The 16228-nt window shown below is 44.8% G+C and overlaps 1 protein-coding gene and 1 long non-coding RNA gene across 7 annotated transcripts in view; one reads left to right on the top strand and one right to left on the bottom strand.

Annotated features, from left to right (window-relative positions):
* tle2b (TLE family member 2, transcriptional corepressor b) overlaps nucleotides 1-16228 on the bottom strand; it is a 36966-nt gene that overhangs the window by 13070 nt on the left and 7668 nt on the right. For all 6 annotated transcript variants that reach the window (XM_088393521.1, XM_088393523.1, XM_088393518.1 and 3 more), the window contains 3 exons: nucleotides 12272-12369; nucleotides 11984-12047; nucleotides 7819-7863 (listed from right to left, as the gene is read on the bottom strand). In XM_088393521.1, coding sequence (XP_088249647.1) covers nucleotides 7819-7863; nucleotides 11984-12047; nucleotides 12272-12369 — 207 coding nt within the window. The remainder of the gene's footprint in view (nucleotides 1-7818; nucleotides 7864-11983; nucleotides 12048-12271; nucleotides 12370-16228) is intronic.
* On the top strand, nucleotides 13924-15882 carry LOC148388638 (uncharacterized). Its single transcript, XR_015862179.1, has 3 exons — nucleotides 13924-14886; nucleotides 15168-15509; nucleotides 15601-15882. It is a non-coding gene; the product is annotated as an uncharacterized LOC148388638 (long non-coding RNA).

The following is a 16228-nucleotide window of genomic DNA, read 5'->3' as shown; positions in this document are numbered from 1 at the left end:
TTTAGCAACCTGACTGGGTTTTAATATAGTGATACCGAGAATATTTTTTTTCGCTATTTATGACACATTTTAGTGTAACACTGAATCAGTTCCTCTGTTCATAGTAAAAATTAAATGCCCCCCCAATGAACCATTGTAACTTTTCATCTCACAATAGACATCAATAATCACGCACAAAGAAAACATTCTAAAATGAACCCGCAGCCTTTTCTTTCAGTAGGCATAAAAAGCAGGATTAAAGAGGATTTAACATTCAATAATCATCAGCAACAACTAGGCTGAGCACGAAATGGGCCGACTTCTTGAAGATCTTATGAAAGCATTGTAGCGGCGTCACATGATCAAACTATAGAAGAAAATGGATCATGTCGGGATGGATTTGTGGAGAAGTGTACGGGGATGTGGAAATTAAACTGGCAGTTTTTCCTCTTTGTGCTTTTGAGGCAACTCTTTTTTTGACTACATAACGGGAATAAAAAGCAAGGCACGAGGGACTCGCTTGGTTGCGAGTGCATCGAGGCCGCATAGTTTTGCTCTTGATAATCATCTGAACAGAGGCTAACAAAGGCCGTGTGTGTTTGAATCAACAAACATCTGCAAACGAGCAAGCGTCTCCTACTTGGCAAACGCTCTCGCAATCTGGAAACAATTCAATCAGCCACTTGCCAAACTGACTGAAGACAATAATGGGGCTGGAGCTACGTCATGTTCGCAATTGGGAAGACTTTAGCTTTGGCAAGACGAGACGGGCTTTTTTATTTTTATACAACGAGAGGTATGAGTGTTACTTCAATACATAAATAATCTTCAGTAAACATAAAAACTGTTTGCAGGAGGACAATTGGTTTGGCGCACACACTTCCTTCAAAACAAACCATCTCACGTAGGAGAAATAGCAGCAGCAACAGATAAAACAGATTCTTTTTTTTTTGGAGGGTTGGGTATGAATATTGGAGGATCAGCGCTATGGAGCGAAAGCAGCCAAAAAGCCAGCGGGGCTTCTGCACCATCACAAAAGTGGGCTCGGCCGCAACCGAGTGTGCACCGAGCCAGGTGTCACAAACATGAGCAGAGATGCCCGTCCGCGGGCCTGCCAAGGCACAGCCACCAGGGAATGCTGGCACAGGTTGGACGGATGGTAGGATGAGCGGATGGAGCTAGGAACAGATACAAAGAAAAGAGCGAGAGAGAGACATGGGGGGTGTCGATAAACACCTGAGGGCAGATAAGCTGCCAACTGCGCAGACAGGGAGAAAGACAAGCTTGAAGTCGATTTGAGATTCTCCCCAAAAAAAAGTGGAGGTGAGAAAACAATAAGGACGGCAACTTTCCATTGAACAACAATTTCCTTTGTGTTATTGTCTTACAAAACGGAGAAAATAATCTTGTAAGGAAATGATGGATGCAAGGAGAAAGCAAGAATTAGTTCCAGGAGGACACGCTGTTCTTGAGGTTGTGCTACATATTAGCGTGTCACAGCCTGAAAAACAAAACACACACACACACAACACACACAATGACTGACTGACAGCACGCTCACACTCGTTATCTGGTTAGATCATCGCACCCAGAAAGTGTTCATACCATCAGTGTCTCGTTATGTCGAGTACGACCTGGAATGTGTGTAACACACACACACACGTGTTACACAAGTGCAACGTTCAATCACAAAAGGCGCATTCATTGGTTTAAGCTGCGGTTGGAGCTGGAGTGTGGTTGTGGAGAAGAGCAGCGAGAATGTGAAGCAACCTATCAACATTAAGAATGGAAACTATTCACGCCAGCAGCAATGCAAATTAAAAACAGTGCTTTGTGCCTGCTCATTCGAATACAACAAAGTGATATTTGACTTGTTAACCACTTTTTGGGCTGTTCCGCCGTCATTCCGATTGTCTTGTTTGTCAATTTCCTTAAGCATACTCGACTTTTCCACACCGGTCGCGGTGCTATTATGCTGGGTTTGAAAGGTCACCCCGCGGCTTCAGATTGCGGTGATTTTGTCAAACAAGAAGAGTGAGGAAGTCTGTTTTCACACCAGCACCTGGCCCGGTGGACCAGAATCACACCCAGAGTGGAAAAGCTCTCCAGAGCTTACTTTGCTAGTTCTAATGTTTCCCCCACTTCCTCTCCGCCCGCGTCGTAAAAAAAACAAGTTTACACGTGCCCGTCAGCTTTACAATGGCTGTCAAAATGGATTCTAGGAAAAAGTAAGACAGGTGGGAAGGAAATGTACACTTGTGGGTATATTTGAAAAAGTAAACAACAGCTGCAGAGAATGACGTAGCTTGAACGTTCCGTGTCGGCGACTCGGCGCCCGCCGGGCTTCGGGCCCGCCATCAAGGACAACCCGTCGACTCGCCCGATGTGATCGGAAAAGAAAGGCGAGTGTTTCATCCCACTCGCTGACTGAAAAATCGCTAACATCTCTTCTATTTCTGCCACAAGGCGCTCTCCTCCTTGTGATCGACTGCTGCAGCGAACACCGTTGACCCTGCGGGAGCTGAGGCTTGCTCAAAATGGCCACCTTTTACTTGCACTGGAAGGGGGGGGGGCTATCAAATAAATGCCAGAAAATGTCAAATCAATCTGAGGAATTCACAAAAAGGGTTAGCGTGGAGGTCTTCGGAAGAGATCTTTGCATCCGTGTTTTTACAATGTTGAGCGAAGTTGTGTTTATTGTATCTGATGGCGAACGTTGTGAGGATTTTGAAATCATATTTGTATTTTTAGAGGTATTTTTGATAGGCATTCGACGTGTAAAAAATAATAAAAATAAAATGCGGCCCTTTCGAATGATGTAAATATCCCCTAAACAGTTGTGAGAATAATCTCTATACAAACACGCAGTGACTCTTACGTAATCCCCCCGCTTGCAAAAGGTCAATATTTGTAGCCGCTAACGCGCTAATCAGAGACTGATTGCTGTTGGAGGCTCGCAGCACTTCAGTGACATCATCTTTTTCCTCTCCACCACCTTTCATCCTTCTGCTCATTTGTATCTCTCTCGGCCACTTTCTTCCTCTCTCGCTTCCTTGGACTTGCTCCACTCTCCCTCCTTGTCCTCCTTCTCGTTCTCTCTCATCCTTTTCTGCCCCCACTCCTCCCCTGCCTCATTTTTCCTCCTCCCTCCCTCCTCTGGGCAGCGTGCCAGCCTGTCTTCCCTGGCATGACGCCAGCTTCTCGTCCTCCTCCCTTGCCTCTGATTGATAGCCCTGCTGTTATGGGGGGAGAAGAAGGGAAATAGGAAGTAAAAAAAAAAAAAAAAGCACACACATACACCAAAAGCACGAACAATCAGACACACACACACAGCACGTATAAATACAGCTAAACACACAAAATGAGGCACACGCACACACGCAGCCAAGAAGGGCGCACACAGAAAAGCAATCCAAACAGAGCAGAGAAGTGCACACATCCAGTACAAAGAGATGTGTGCAGAGCAAGCAAAGCCTCCCAGCATGAAAGCCACCAGCGCTCACACACGTACACAAAAAGACAAGATTCATAGAACTACGAGAAGACAGGCAGCCGACCAGGCAGGAGAAAGAAACATTTAGAAAAAGATGCAACACCACGCAAGTGTGCAGAGTTTGAAGGAAGTCGAGCGTGTGATGAGCAAAGTTTTCCCCACATATACGTTTCTGCCAGCCGCTGGCGCCCATGAAGAGGAATTTCGTGTCGTCATTGAATACAGCTGCCATGATCCAACCAAACACAAAATAAAAAATGTAGTAATTTTCCGCTCGTTGATACGTGCCTTGAAAGTGGCTCGGAACCAATCTAGGATGTCGCCCACCTCTCACCCCAAATCAGTTGGGATAGACTCCAGCTCACACGCTAAATTTCTTAAGCGAAAGGCTGGATTGTCTAAAATGGAAGACAACAATTTCTAAATCAACTCAAGATTAACGTGCTTGCGAAAATGTACAGCGTTGTCGACTATGAAATTAGCCTCAAAATGGCCGACAAAGAGAAATCAATTCTGAGATGGCCGCGTGATAATTACTGAATGACAGCTCTTGGAAAAAGACACACATCATATTAACGGTTGCATTAGCCTGATCCTTCATCCATAAAGTAAGCTAACACATTCATTACATTGAGTGCGACCGTAAGAACGATGAGAATCCCACAACAGCCACCTCTAAAAATACACACGAGTTGTACACACAGGGAATTTTTCTAGGGCAAAGTGAGTGCGAGACCCAAATGTTGCGGTGCTCCAGCGGTGGTGGCAGTCTCACAAGCCTCTCTCGCCCTTTCTCTCTCTCTCTGGCTGTATTATAACTCCAGCTATTAGTCATAGCCGCACCATGGCAGCTCACCAGCTTGCACAGACGGGCCCGTATACGTGCAGCACAATGCAGCGGGGAAAATGGGAATCATAACTCAAGAAATGAAATCATCCTTGGTTAGGTTGGTTTAATTTCTGACAGTGATCTAATTGAATTGAAATAAATGTTACATTCTAGATATTCAAAGTATAATGGAGACTTATTCTCCTGCTCACTCCCGCACCCCCCCTTACAGAAAATCTCCTCTAGAAGAGTGACAAAGCCATTATGTTAAAAGGCGAGCTCGCCGTGAATCCCGCTTTCTCTGCAGTTAATTTCTCTTCCATCACATTTTTCGCTTCCCTTTTTCCTTCGCTGATTGCCTACTACGTTAATTTGTGTCACCTCTAAAGGGTTCCATCCTGCTCCATCTCTCTTCGTCTCATTATTCACCAATGAGCTCCTTTACACACGCACACACAGGACTGAGAGAGAGAGAGCTATCAAAGCTGCACACATCTCGACACACACAGACGTGGTGGCAACATGTGCAAAAAGAGTCATCACACATCAGTGATCAGAGAAGAGTCCAACTAAACGGCAGAAATAGACGCATGAAGTCATCTGACCGCTCCCGAGCTAACGTGACCCACACACGACACGGGAAGTGAGACTGAGGAAGAAAGAGAGAGTCCAATCCTATTATGAAAAGATGAGTTGAAATTGAAGGCATCTCTCTCTCTTTCTCTCTTTTTATCTTTCACTCGCTCGTTCTCCCTCCTCCAAATGAGATGAGGATTCAGGTCACAGCGCAAGCCAAATTCTGCTCAACACACACTCTTGACGGTGGGAAAAAAAAAATTGCAGGCACGGCTGAGTGACTCGGGACACACAGACACACACAGAAAGCGGCAAGCAGGAAGGAAGGACAGTCGGCTGTTCCGTGCGTCCTCGGGAGAGGAAAAAGGCCTGGCCTGCGGAGCATCCCGACTGTCCTGTCCGGTTCTTAGGAGAGCTTTGTGCTTTTGTTGCCGTATTCTAGTACATTTGTATTCATTTCGTATCTCGGGAGGTGATAAACGGGTTAAAATTAATAATCAGGTAAGAAGTTATTTTTTCCAGGCAAAGCAAAAGTGATCCAACGCCATCGTAATGTGAACCACGTTCCTGCCCGTTAAATTGTCCCGGGGGGTATTTGCGAAGGTTTTACAAGGACAGAGAGAGAACGGTTTGATCTCAGCAATTCAAATGAAAACAGGGATGACTTTTGAGGATAAATCACCAGCAAATGACATGAAATCGAACGGCGAACACTTTGCACTTATAAAGCATACAGAGAACCAGTCCATCTTCATTATGCTGGAACTATCTACATTAAATCAAATGTGTCATGAAGGAATAGGATCTCTATAATGCTCATTAGTTCCACCTGCAGGACTGGAGTGGAACAGCATGGTTAATGTTTTTTTTTTCAAAATTCCATCGTGTGGGTGTTGCTGCTACTGGCCAGCCGGGGGCACCCTACTCACAAGTCCCCACAAAGGCAGCTTCTGATGACAGGGAGGAAATATCTTATTCCCTCTTACCACTTGTTCTTTTTTTTTTTTTTTTCCAAGACTGCACTGCAGTAGTCTATGAGCACTCTTGACTGGTCCAGCAAAGCCTTCCGCCTCATTCATGCATTCACCACACTCCTCGGGGCGTAACATGCATGGCCCGGCCATTGGAGCAACTCGCTGAGCCACCACCGTATAGAGTGCATGTTTGAATTTCAAAGTGTATAGAAGGGGGGGGGGGCTCTGTTCAAGCTTGTCGGAAGAGTCACATGGCTGCAGGCAGAAGCGGCGGCGTATATATCCGCTGCCTTCGTATAGTTAAAATCTACTGTGAAAAGGAGATGAAGGCGAGGAAGAGCACTGAGGGAGCAAAGATGGGGGATGTTACGGCTCAATTAATGCCGGGACACGCAATGGCCACGCCGCTCATGAGGATGATGATGATGAGCATGAGGAAGACAGAGCGATAACAGGATGTTAAGCGGGAGGAGGAGGAGAGGAAATAAGAGCAGATAGTATTAAATGTATTCATGATTCATTATTCCTCCGCCCGGGTCCTTGATGTCTCTCTTTGGGCTCCCTCCGTTCCTCCACCCTCCGCTGCTTTCTTTTCTGGCTTCATCTCATTTCATCTCTTCTCAGAGGTCTTTATCAATCGCCTCCTAATCTCCATCTTTCCTGTTTACGCAGCCCTCTTTCATCGCTTCAATTTATCTCGATCCTTTCCACGTCTTTAGTACCGTGTTTATTTCCCCGGATACGAGGTAACGTCAAAGTTTTGCTTTTTCGTCCTCTGACGCTTACTACGCTAATATGTCAGCCGCACTTTGATTGTTTTACGCTTATGGCCTGTTATTTTTTTGTACACATCCGTCCATTTTCTGTACCGCTTAGTCTCGCTAGGTTGCTATCATTCCTACTCTACTGCTGTGTTAGCGCTGGTTACTGAATCATTTCCAAGAACGTTCTCATCTAATGAATGTTTCCTTTGAGCTGCGGTGCTTTTCTGAGGTTTATTTTCCACTCACAAACACACAATGCCAGATTTATAAAAAAAAAAATGCTCATAACTCAACTCAGCAACAAGATGAACTCAACACACATTACGCGACTGTTTCAATCCCTCGAGTGAGGTTTTTTTTTTTTTTTTTAAATGTGGTTTTCCAATCCAAAGTTATGACCTTGTTGGTTTTCTTCTCCCGAGAGTTCCTTTCCCTTGCGCTTCTCTGTCGATACTCGTGTCTGGTGTCAGATTTTGGAATCGAGGCGACCCATCCATCTGTCACCGGAATTATGCATGTGTCTTGCTTTACTTGTGCAACAAATCTGTCATAAAAAGTAATTAATGGCTTTCCTGTTTTCAAACGTGATCCGCATCTTTGGGTCGGCGCGCAAAAATGGCAGGCAGCCTTGATCGTTGTGACGGACAAACTGCTGCGTTTAAGTGCGGCAACTATTTCGCCGGAAAGTCAGTTTAGACGTTGGCGCTCTATAATTACCGTAACTGACAAATGACAGCGTGATTACGGGGTAATAGCAGACTGCGGGAGCACTCGTTTGACGGCATTGGAAGCTGCTTTTCCAACGTTGAGCAAAGTGGAACATTATTGAAGAGCGCGCCGCTGACGTTCGCCGACAAGCGAGACCGCTGCGGCAATCACGATTTGCGCTAACCCCGTTTGCGGTTTTGAAGGTGGTCACCTTTGTTGGTTTGCGTTCAAACAAAACCCAGCGCTAATTATAACTGACTGCATTTGGTTTTCGAAAAAAAATTATTGTGATGGTTAATTTGCTGACCTCGTTATAAAATATGGAGGCGTATGAGCCATTGAGTGGAAAAAAAAAAAACCCACACAAAAGATAAGCATTTTGTTTGAGTGTATAAAAAAAAGTACCACCTTTCGCCTACTCAGTAAACACACACACAAATGTAGCAATGTTCAGCAAGCAAACGGTGTTGAAAAGAAAAGAAAAATCTCTCTTACCTGTTTGTGCATCTCAATGTTGAGTCCGTAGGACATTTCGTAATACTGCGGAAACACAAGACGACACAAACTCGTCAGACTTTTTTCATCAAATAATTTGCCAAGTTATACAAATTAAAAAAAAAAAAAACGTATTCCCATTCAGCTCCTCAGACAGGTTTTGTCTATTCAAGTTATTGGCCGTATTGTATATACAGTGGATATAAAAAGTCTACACACCCCTGTTCAAATGGCTGTCAATGGCTCTCTGTCCCTCTTGCCAATTATCCTTTCGTTCCTTTTCTGTTGAGTCATCATCCTCGTTTGTTTTTAGCTTTTTATTCAGTCTTTGTCATCTGTCAATTTTCTGTCTCCTTCCCCAGCTTTGAATACGTCGGCTCTCCTGCTTACCGAGCGCCGTTGCGTACTTAGCGCTCGCTTCCTGTCGCACTCGAAGACACGCTCTCAAATGAAGAAAAAAAAAACCATCTTTCACGTATGGAAACACACACTCGGCACATGGAACCTGACAACTCAAAGCTATTAAAAGCTTTCTTACATAAAAAGCATGTGACGTCTCACTTTGTACAGTCTCTTTCACCTCGGTGACATCTTTCATCAGTCTCTCCTTCACCTTTCCATCATTACCGCCACCTCTCTCTTTAACTCGATTCCTGTCTGTCTATGCTTATTAATTCTCTGGCCATCTACTCTGTCGGCCTCTTCACTGCTACTATTATGCTACACTCAACTCTCACTCAGGCCATCTTGTCAGGCATGCTTTCATCTATTTGTCCGTTTTTTTCTCACGAGGGCCGCCGGTGAGCTGCAACGATTACAATCGAATATATTGAATAGATAAGAAAATCTCTGCATCAAGTCAGAATTAGCTCCCTCATGAAAATAAAAGTGACGGCAAATGTTATTTATACATTTTTTTTTCACATGAGCATAAATTACAGCGGGTTCAAACCAGGATTGCAAAGAACCAAACAACATCACATGCATTGAAGTAGCTTCAGTGTCCACTAAGTGCTTAGCATTGTTGCGTAAGTGCACTACTTGCAAAGGTTTTATAATACTAATTATACTGCAGCTAAAATCACAATGCCCAACTATGCTTTTTTTTTAATAGCTTCATAACTGCCACCATCCCCCAGCACGTTCCTTTATATAATGCCTGTGGTGAGTTGCTGCACTCTGCACTGCATAAGAGCACTAATATGTATGTGTTAATCTAGACCATTGACGTGTGTGTTGTGTGTGTGTGCGCATAACACACGGTCAATAAACCACCTGGCTGACATCATTAAGCACGAACGACAAACAGTGGCCACCCACAGATCACACAAAACGGTGTGTGTGTGTGTGTGTGTTCCTCCTATTTATCATTGCACAGGAGCTTTGCCATATGACAGCTGTCTTAGCTTGATGCTAGCATCCAAACAACCAACTACGAATAGCAGTGGTGTCACGGTTGTTACAACCATTTAAGACACCACTATTTGAATACAAAGGGTGGCGCAACACATGTAGGCAGACAATACAGCAGTACTCATGGCCATATATTTTTCAACAAAAAAAAATCACTGCAGCTCATTTAGTCAGTGTCTCTGAGTTCATCGTGTGTGTTTTTATAGAGTACAATATTAGCCTGCTCTTTTTCGTATTTTCATGGAGCAAACTGGAAGAGAAAAAATACTTTTAACTCTGACTTATGTTATGCAAGGAAAGCTGGCGCTTTAAAAGGAGCATTCTGAGTGTTAAGGTGGTTTTATCTGAAGGGGCGTTGATGTGGGTACACCACAAACCTCTCGTGCAAGTCTGGATTCATAAAACATGGTGTGTGGGAGTGCCATTTAAACACGTGTGAATATGTGTGTGTATTTATGTGTGTGTGTGGGGGCAAGCATGTGTGTAAAAGCTTTTGCAAATGCATTGTTCTTTGGCGTCTCTTGGGTGAGCTTGTCTCGCTCATCTAGCCGCCCACTCGCAAACGCTGACAGCATGTTAAATCATTTATTAGCGGGTTGGTCGAAAGCGCACCGGAGGTCAGGTTAGCGAGCTGCGATTGAGGACTCCATCAGCAGACAGCGAGAGTCAACACGAGCACTACACGGAGGAACTCGAAGGGAGACCTCTGGTTCCCCCCCCCCCCCCCCCCCTTTAATCCTTTGTACCAGCCTTGTTTTAAGACTGGTCAGACTGTTTTAAGGCTCTTAAACATCAATCCCTCCCTTGCATCTGGCCCTCTTAAATCCTGAGAACCTAAATCGCCATTCTTGGAAGACAAATGCAATCCGCACAAATCTCATCCAAACTGTTGGGAAGCAATTTTACGCTAGCCTTCACCATCATCAGTTCCGAATTTAGTCTTGGTTTACGAGAGCAATTATTTGGAGCGATACTTGCTCCACGGCTCCCCCTATTGGCCGGGAAAAGATGACTTCCATTCCACAATGGGACAAAAAGGCGCATATTGGTATTTCCAAAGACCTTGACAGCCTTTCTCGCTCGTAAACATCATTTGCCATTGAAGAAAATGCACAACTCGGAGCAGTTTATTTTTCCCTGCGGCAACAGCGTATTTTGAAGATGTATGGAAGACTACAAATTAGCATGAGAAAGAGAAACATGCGGATTTTCGAAATCATCTTCGCAACAGAATAACGCCTGATGTCATCCTGCGCCTCTGCCGGGTATACAGAGATCCAAAAAGTGATGAACAGTAACGGTGGGAGCAGTGCAGCATGGCGAGCAGAGCAGAAAAAAAAAAAAAAATAACCCAATACCCCAACCACACAAAAACACGGATGGGCCTCAGTGTGGATGACAAGCCTAACGAGCTAAATATAGCCTTCTGGGTTATCTCCTCTGTGGGCACAGCCAGTCCGTTGTTGCTTCACATTATTTACGTGTCTGTGCATATAGACTCTTCCACGTCGCTATCTTTCACCATTTCTTCCTGCAGTCCCATCCGTCTTTCAATCCACAATTCGTTTTTTCTCTCCAGCCTGACACTGAGCCATTTTTCTCTCAAGCTATCTTTTCCTCTGAGCCTCAATTTCCCTCCACTGCCTCCGCCTCCTCTTCCTCTTCACGCTGACTGTCATCTCTGAACCCTGGTTGAGAAGCACAATGGCGAGAGTCCGCTTTGCAAATAAAAGAGCCTGGCGTGTCGGCCGTGCTAACCTGGATGGACAGGAAGTGCACGTACATGATGGAAAAACTTACATTAGATTAGCTGACGACTCGAAATCCCAATTCCTCCATGACCCTAACGATAGAAAATTGATTTTTTTTTTTTCTGTCTGCATCATTTGTTTCTCAGCCTGTAAAATTGATCCCACCATCTCTTTCCATCCTTAAATTCGTGCCTTCCCATCTGCGCGTCTATCCAGCTTAAAGTCCTGATCCGGCCTGCCCTCCCAGGTTTATGAAAGGCGAGCAGCTTTGCAGACGGTGCATATCAAATTTCTACTCAGCTCTGCGTGGATTTTGTACCACAGACAAAGGCTTACAATACACATGAGCCTTTAGTCACACATAGACACCGACAAAGAGGAGCTCAGCCTGCGAGACTACGAATAAAAAAATAAAAAATAAATAAAAAAACAACAGGGGGGGAGAAAAAAAAATGACTGCAGGGTGGAAACGGAGAAATATACTACAGAACTTTGAAAGGTGCATTCCGAGGGGCATCCACGAGAATAAAGCAAGCTCAGATCGTGCCATGAGGCCAACAACCATTGATCATCTTTTTAGTGATTTATAATCATAGCGGAGCGAACAGGACACTTGTTACATTGCCGAAACAAGTGCTTCCCAACCTTTATTGCACCGACGCACATAAAACCCCCAAGGCGCAATATTAAACATAAATCTCACAATATACTGAAATAACCATCTTGTTTCAATTGATCAAATCTGAGCCTTTTTAGCCCAACACAAAACGATTGTTTAAATGTTCATAAAAAGATTGGATGGGCAATATTTACACCATGATGTCACACGTTTGATTTCTGACAGTCTTTCTCAACTAACAAATGGATTTGGAACTTTTGATTTGGATTCTCCGCACTGGTTTAAAAGTTAATTCACCAATTTACAACTGTAGGAACCGTGAAGCAAAGAATACTGATTGACTGAAAAAAACAGTGAAACTAACAACGTGACTTAAACTCACCATGATGTAGTGCCGCTGCATCTCTGTCTTCTCGCTGGCCAGCTTCTCACACTCCAGCTTGAGGCTGCACAAGGACACACAAGGATATGCAAATGAGGTGGTTAGCAACATTTGCAGGAGACAGTCAAACAGAAAAAAAAAATTGCTGCCATGCGTTAAAAAAGCAAAAATTGGTGGCGGGGTGGATAATTGACCTATTCCCGTCTTAAATTTTTTTTTTATTTTGATTGTTTGATTGATTATACCTGACAGATGTACTGTAAGTTTTTTTATCGTCCACATGCCTACCTGTGATACTGGGCCTGGAGGAACTGGAATTCCTCCTTGATGCGGTCCAGAGTTTCCAGGACGGTGAACTTGAAAGACTGGCCAGGTTGCAAGGGGACCTTGGCAGGAGAGAAAGGACAGACGTGAAGACGTGATAAAAGACAGACGTTCAGCTGTGTATGTGTGTCACTTGATGCCATGAAACGGAATATAACATATAGCAGTGTGTGCGTGCATGCATGGCCCGTGCCCTCTGGCATTGGTGTATGTGTGAGAGCGCCAAGATGAAAGTGAGGAAAGGTCACTTCCTCTTTCCACACATCATAAAGCAGTGTCCTCCGCTAATGACTCTCCCTCCCTCCTCCTGCTCTTCTGCATTAGCATCCTCCCCGCTTTCTTGCGCGGCGCGCTAATGTATTCTAGCCTACAAAGAGCTGCGACGGGAGGAAACGTCATTAGAATATCGCAGGGAGAAATCAAGGCACCTGCTAAAAGCTAAACAAAAAGCAACAGAACAAAACAACTCTCGGGGGACCAGTTGTCGTCCTCCATGTTTGTCACGAGTGTGGAGGAACAACTGAGGATGTCGGGAATTAGAACGAATTCATCATTCAGACCAAGTACAATTTTTTTTTTTTTTTTAGTCGAAGCTATCGGCACAATGCGTTTACGATGACCTTATGGCGATTAGGTCGTTAGCCAAAACAAAAAGTTTAGCGGTTTCAGTGGCGAGCTTCATTAGTCTAGACAAGCGCAATTCAATTAGATTTCAATTAGTTCGACGGCGGAGGTCAGAGATGTGCGGGCTTCCCTCAGTAATTAATCCGTCGAGCTGAGCTAAAGTGAGCCGAGACGAGGCGGAGCGGCGAGGAAGTCGAGACGGACACAAAGTACATCATACGAGAGCGAGATGATGACAGAGGGATTCTCGTAGCAGGTCATTTCGGCAAAACTGAGATGAAAAGGTCCAATATTTACAAATAATGGCGGCGTATGTAGGCCATAGCAAACATTTGTTGTTGAAGTTGAGCGCGCTCAGTCCCGTGTTGTGCCAGATGGCCACGCAGACTGTTTGGGGGTTCCATAGGCTGTCACCAAGGGCCGAAAAACAGCCTCTCGCCTCCTGTATTTTTGTACAGACGGTGTGTGTGTGTGTGAGATGCAGCCGTTGTAGGGAATCAGATACCACAAACTGATCCTGTTAATCTCGAAGGTAGATGTGAACGAAGAGGCGGGGGGGTTAACACACACACACAGACACACACGCCATGTGGGACAGCAGTCAATCACAATTTGGACGAGCTTGGCACACGCAAAGCAGAGAATTAGGGAGGATTATCTATGGCGAGTAGAGGGAGAGAGGGAGGGAGGTAAACAAGAGGAGGGGGGAAGGACGTCTGTTTTGACTCGATCGCATAACGGGATGGTGGAGGCCGTCCGTCCGTCGCCATGGCCATCACCTGTCATCTTAGCGGCTCTATATTGGACTGATTCAAAATGGCCGAGTCATGCAAAGGCAAAACAACAAGATTAATAAAGGCGCGTCACGCTGCCGATGGAAATTTTACTGAGTTGGGTCGGGCAGCAATAAAGTGACACTGCAGCTGACGTCAGCACAAATTGTCGTCTTGAGGTTTTCTTAGTGTCCCTCACTTGGGCTCAAATCAGCTCAAGTGCGGAACAGATGCTCATCTGCGAGCGATTGGGTAAGAAATATTTCGATCCGTCTGCCCGTCTTCCTCCTCTCCCGCCCGCCGTTTCGCCTCCGGTGCGCTCCAGCAACCAACACGCGTGTGTTCGCGGGCATGCCTGTGCAAGAAGGCATCTTCTCTTTTCGACGCTATCGTTCTTTACGCCTCGCTCTTCATTTTGTATGAGGACGTCTCGGAGACAAGCAGAGGCGCATTCGGATAGAGCATGAAATAATCATCGCGTGATGAAATATTTAGAAGCAAAAGACACATGAAGAGATGAGAAATGCCAAGTGTTGGCGCCCCTCGTGATTAGGACCGGAGGACGGATATGAGAAACGGTTTCCTCACGACGATTCACATTGCGTTATGTGCAAACACAGTGGGTGAGTTTGGAAAGGTATTTGAAGATTGGCGGCTCAACAACCTGGCGGTGCAACAACTTTTAGATTGAATGTCGCTGGGTTGGCAAAGTGTTTGCTGAGAATAGCAGGATAGCCATTACGACAAATTGTCAAGGTCAAAAGTCAACTTACGAGTGACCTGGCTTTAGCCACAAGACAATTTAACACAAATGGTGCTGGAACACATGAAGACAGTCAACGTAATACTCATTACACACACATCACTGTATTAGGGTTGCTCCTAATAAATCGGGAAACTAGCCCCTCTTGCATATGGTAATAAGATCACTTTCCTGTTCTATGGTTATCGTTACAAAAAGAGAAAGCCGCACAAAATGCAAAACTCACTTCTATTACACACACATTCACAAATGCCTGGTCCTCATTAATGGCAAATGTTTTTTTCCCCTTGCCACGAGCAAATCTACTCGGTAATTAAAGTCGGACCGAGACTCCATTTATTGTGATGACACACCAGCCAGCACCTCTTCTGACATCAGAAACGTGCCTCGACGCTTTCATGGGGATGTAAGGACAGAAGGTAAACGCACACATAAAAACATGAAAAGACGCTCACGTGGACACACAAACATCCAGTGGAATCAATTACAGGGTTCCAAATGCCATTCAACACGTCAGACACCGAGGTGCAAATGCACACATAAAACATGAAAGATGCTCACGTGGACACACAAACATCCAGTGGAATCAATTACAGGCTTGCAAATACCATCTAACACGGTTTCGATATCCAGCGACTTGTCTGAATAGAAGAATCTCGCCTTTTGCCATTTCATCTAGAAAAGAAATTTCCTTCCGCAGGGACCCAGAAAGGAAAAGTCACGTTCACTCTGGCCGACGGGAAGTCGGACATTTTCATGCAAGGACGCGTCTACTTGGAAAAACAGCCCTCTGTTGTTTCACACCAAGGTTAACGTTACAATCAATTGAATCGCCGGTCAATCAGAAGCCACAGTGACTAACAATATTTGCTTTTTGATAAACTTTTTGCTCGCTCTTCTACTTGGGCAGCGTTCGACGTGCACTTAGTGCATTTGCATGAGACGGAACAACAGGAAATGAATATTCCAGCTGCACTTGGAAAGGAAGATTGCCTAAACAAGAAACAGGATGAACTGCAGTCGTGTTCGGAATAATATCACAGTGGGTTTTTTCGGCATGCGTAATGTAAAATAAATACTTTTTTTTTTTTTTAAACTTGCTGTTATTCACAACTTGTGCTCTCTTTGTGTAGCTGTCGACACAAAACACGTGAAAGCGCCCTGCGTGTTTGGATGGATCACATTTCATTGCCGTACCAGAAATAAATAAATGTGCCGGCGGAGGGGCTGTGGTGGTGTGTGTGTGTGTGTGTTGGGGGGGGTCACGGAGAGATGGTGCGCGAGTGGAAGCGAGTTACATTTTGGCCGTCGACCTGTTGGACTGTAACTTTATCGCAAAGTCATTTGGGAGAGCGGAGGAGGCTCGCTCCCACTCGCCCTTCTCTCATTTATTTTCATTTTCAAAACATTCCTTTTTTTTTTTCTTGCCCATCTTATACTTTGTGCCTTTGTTACTTCTTCTTCAGTTCCTCCCTCTTTAAGTCTTATTAGCATTCTCTGCGCACACATAATTGATTCCTCATGCCTGACTCTTGTGAAATGTCATTCATAATTCTGTGTGATAGTTATGCATAAGTGTGTGTGTGTGCGTGTGTGTTTGTGTGTAAGTCAGTCTGCAGGCTCACAGCAAAGTGGCCGCTGACCTATTTGTAGCACAGACATGGAGAATGACAAATAAATCTGATTATAGCAAGCAAGCCTGGAGAAGAAAAAAAAAATACCACACTGAGCCAAAGCTGTCATTCACCCTCTAGCTATTTT

The sequence above is a fragment of the Syngnathus floridae genome, chromosome 13 (assembly GCF_059516105.1).
Source record: "Syngnathus floridae isolate MCC-2025c chromosome 13, RoL_Sflo_1.0, whole genome shotgun sequence".
Lineage (NCBI taxonomy): Eukaryota > Metazoa > Chordata > Actinopteri > Syngnathiformes > Syngnathidae > Syngnathus > Syngnathus floridae.
Note: the sequence above shows the minus strand (reverse complement) of the source record. Positions and strands in the feature narration are given on the sequence as shown.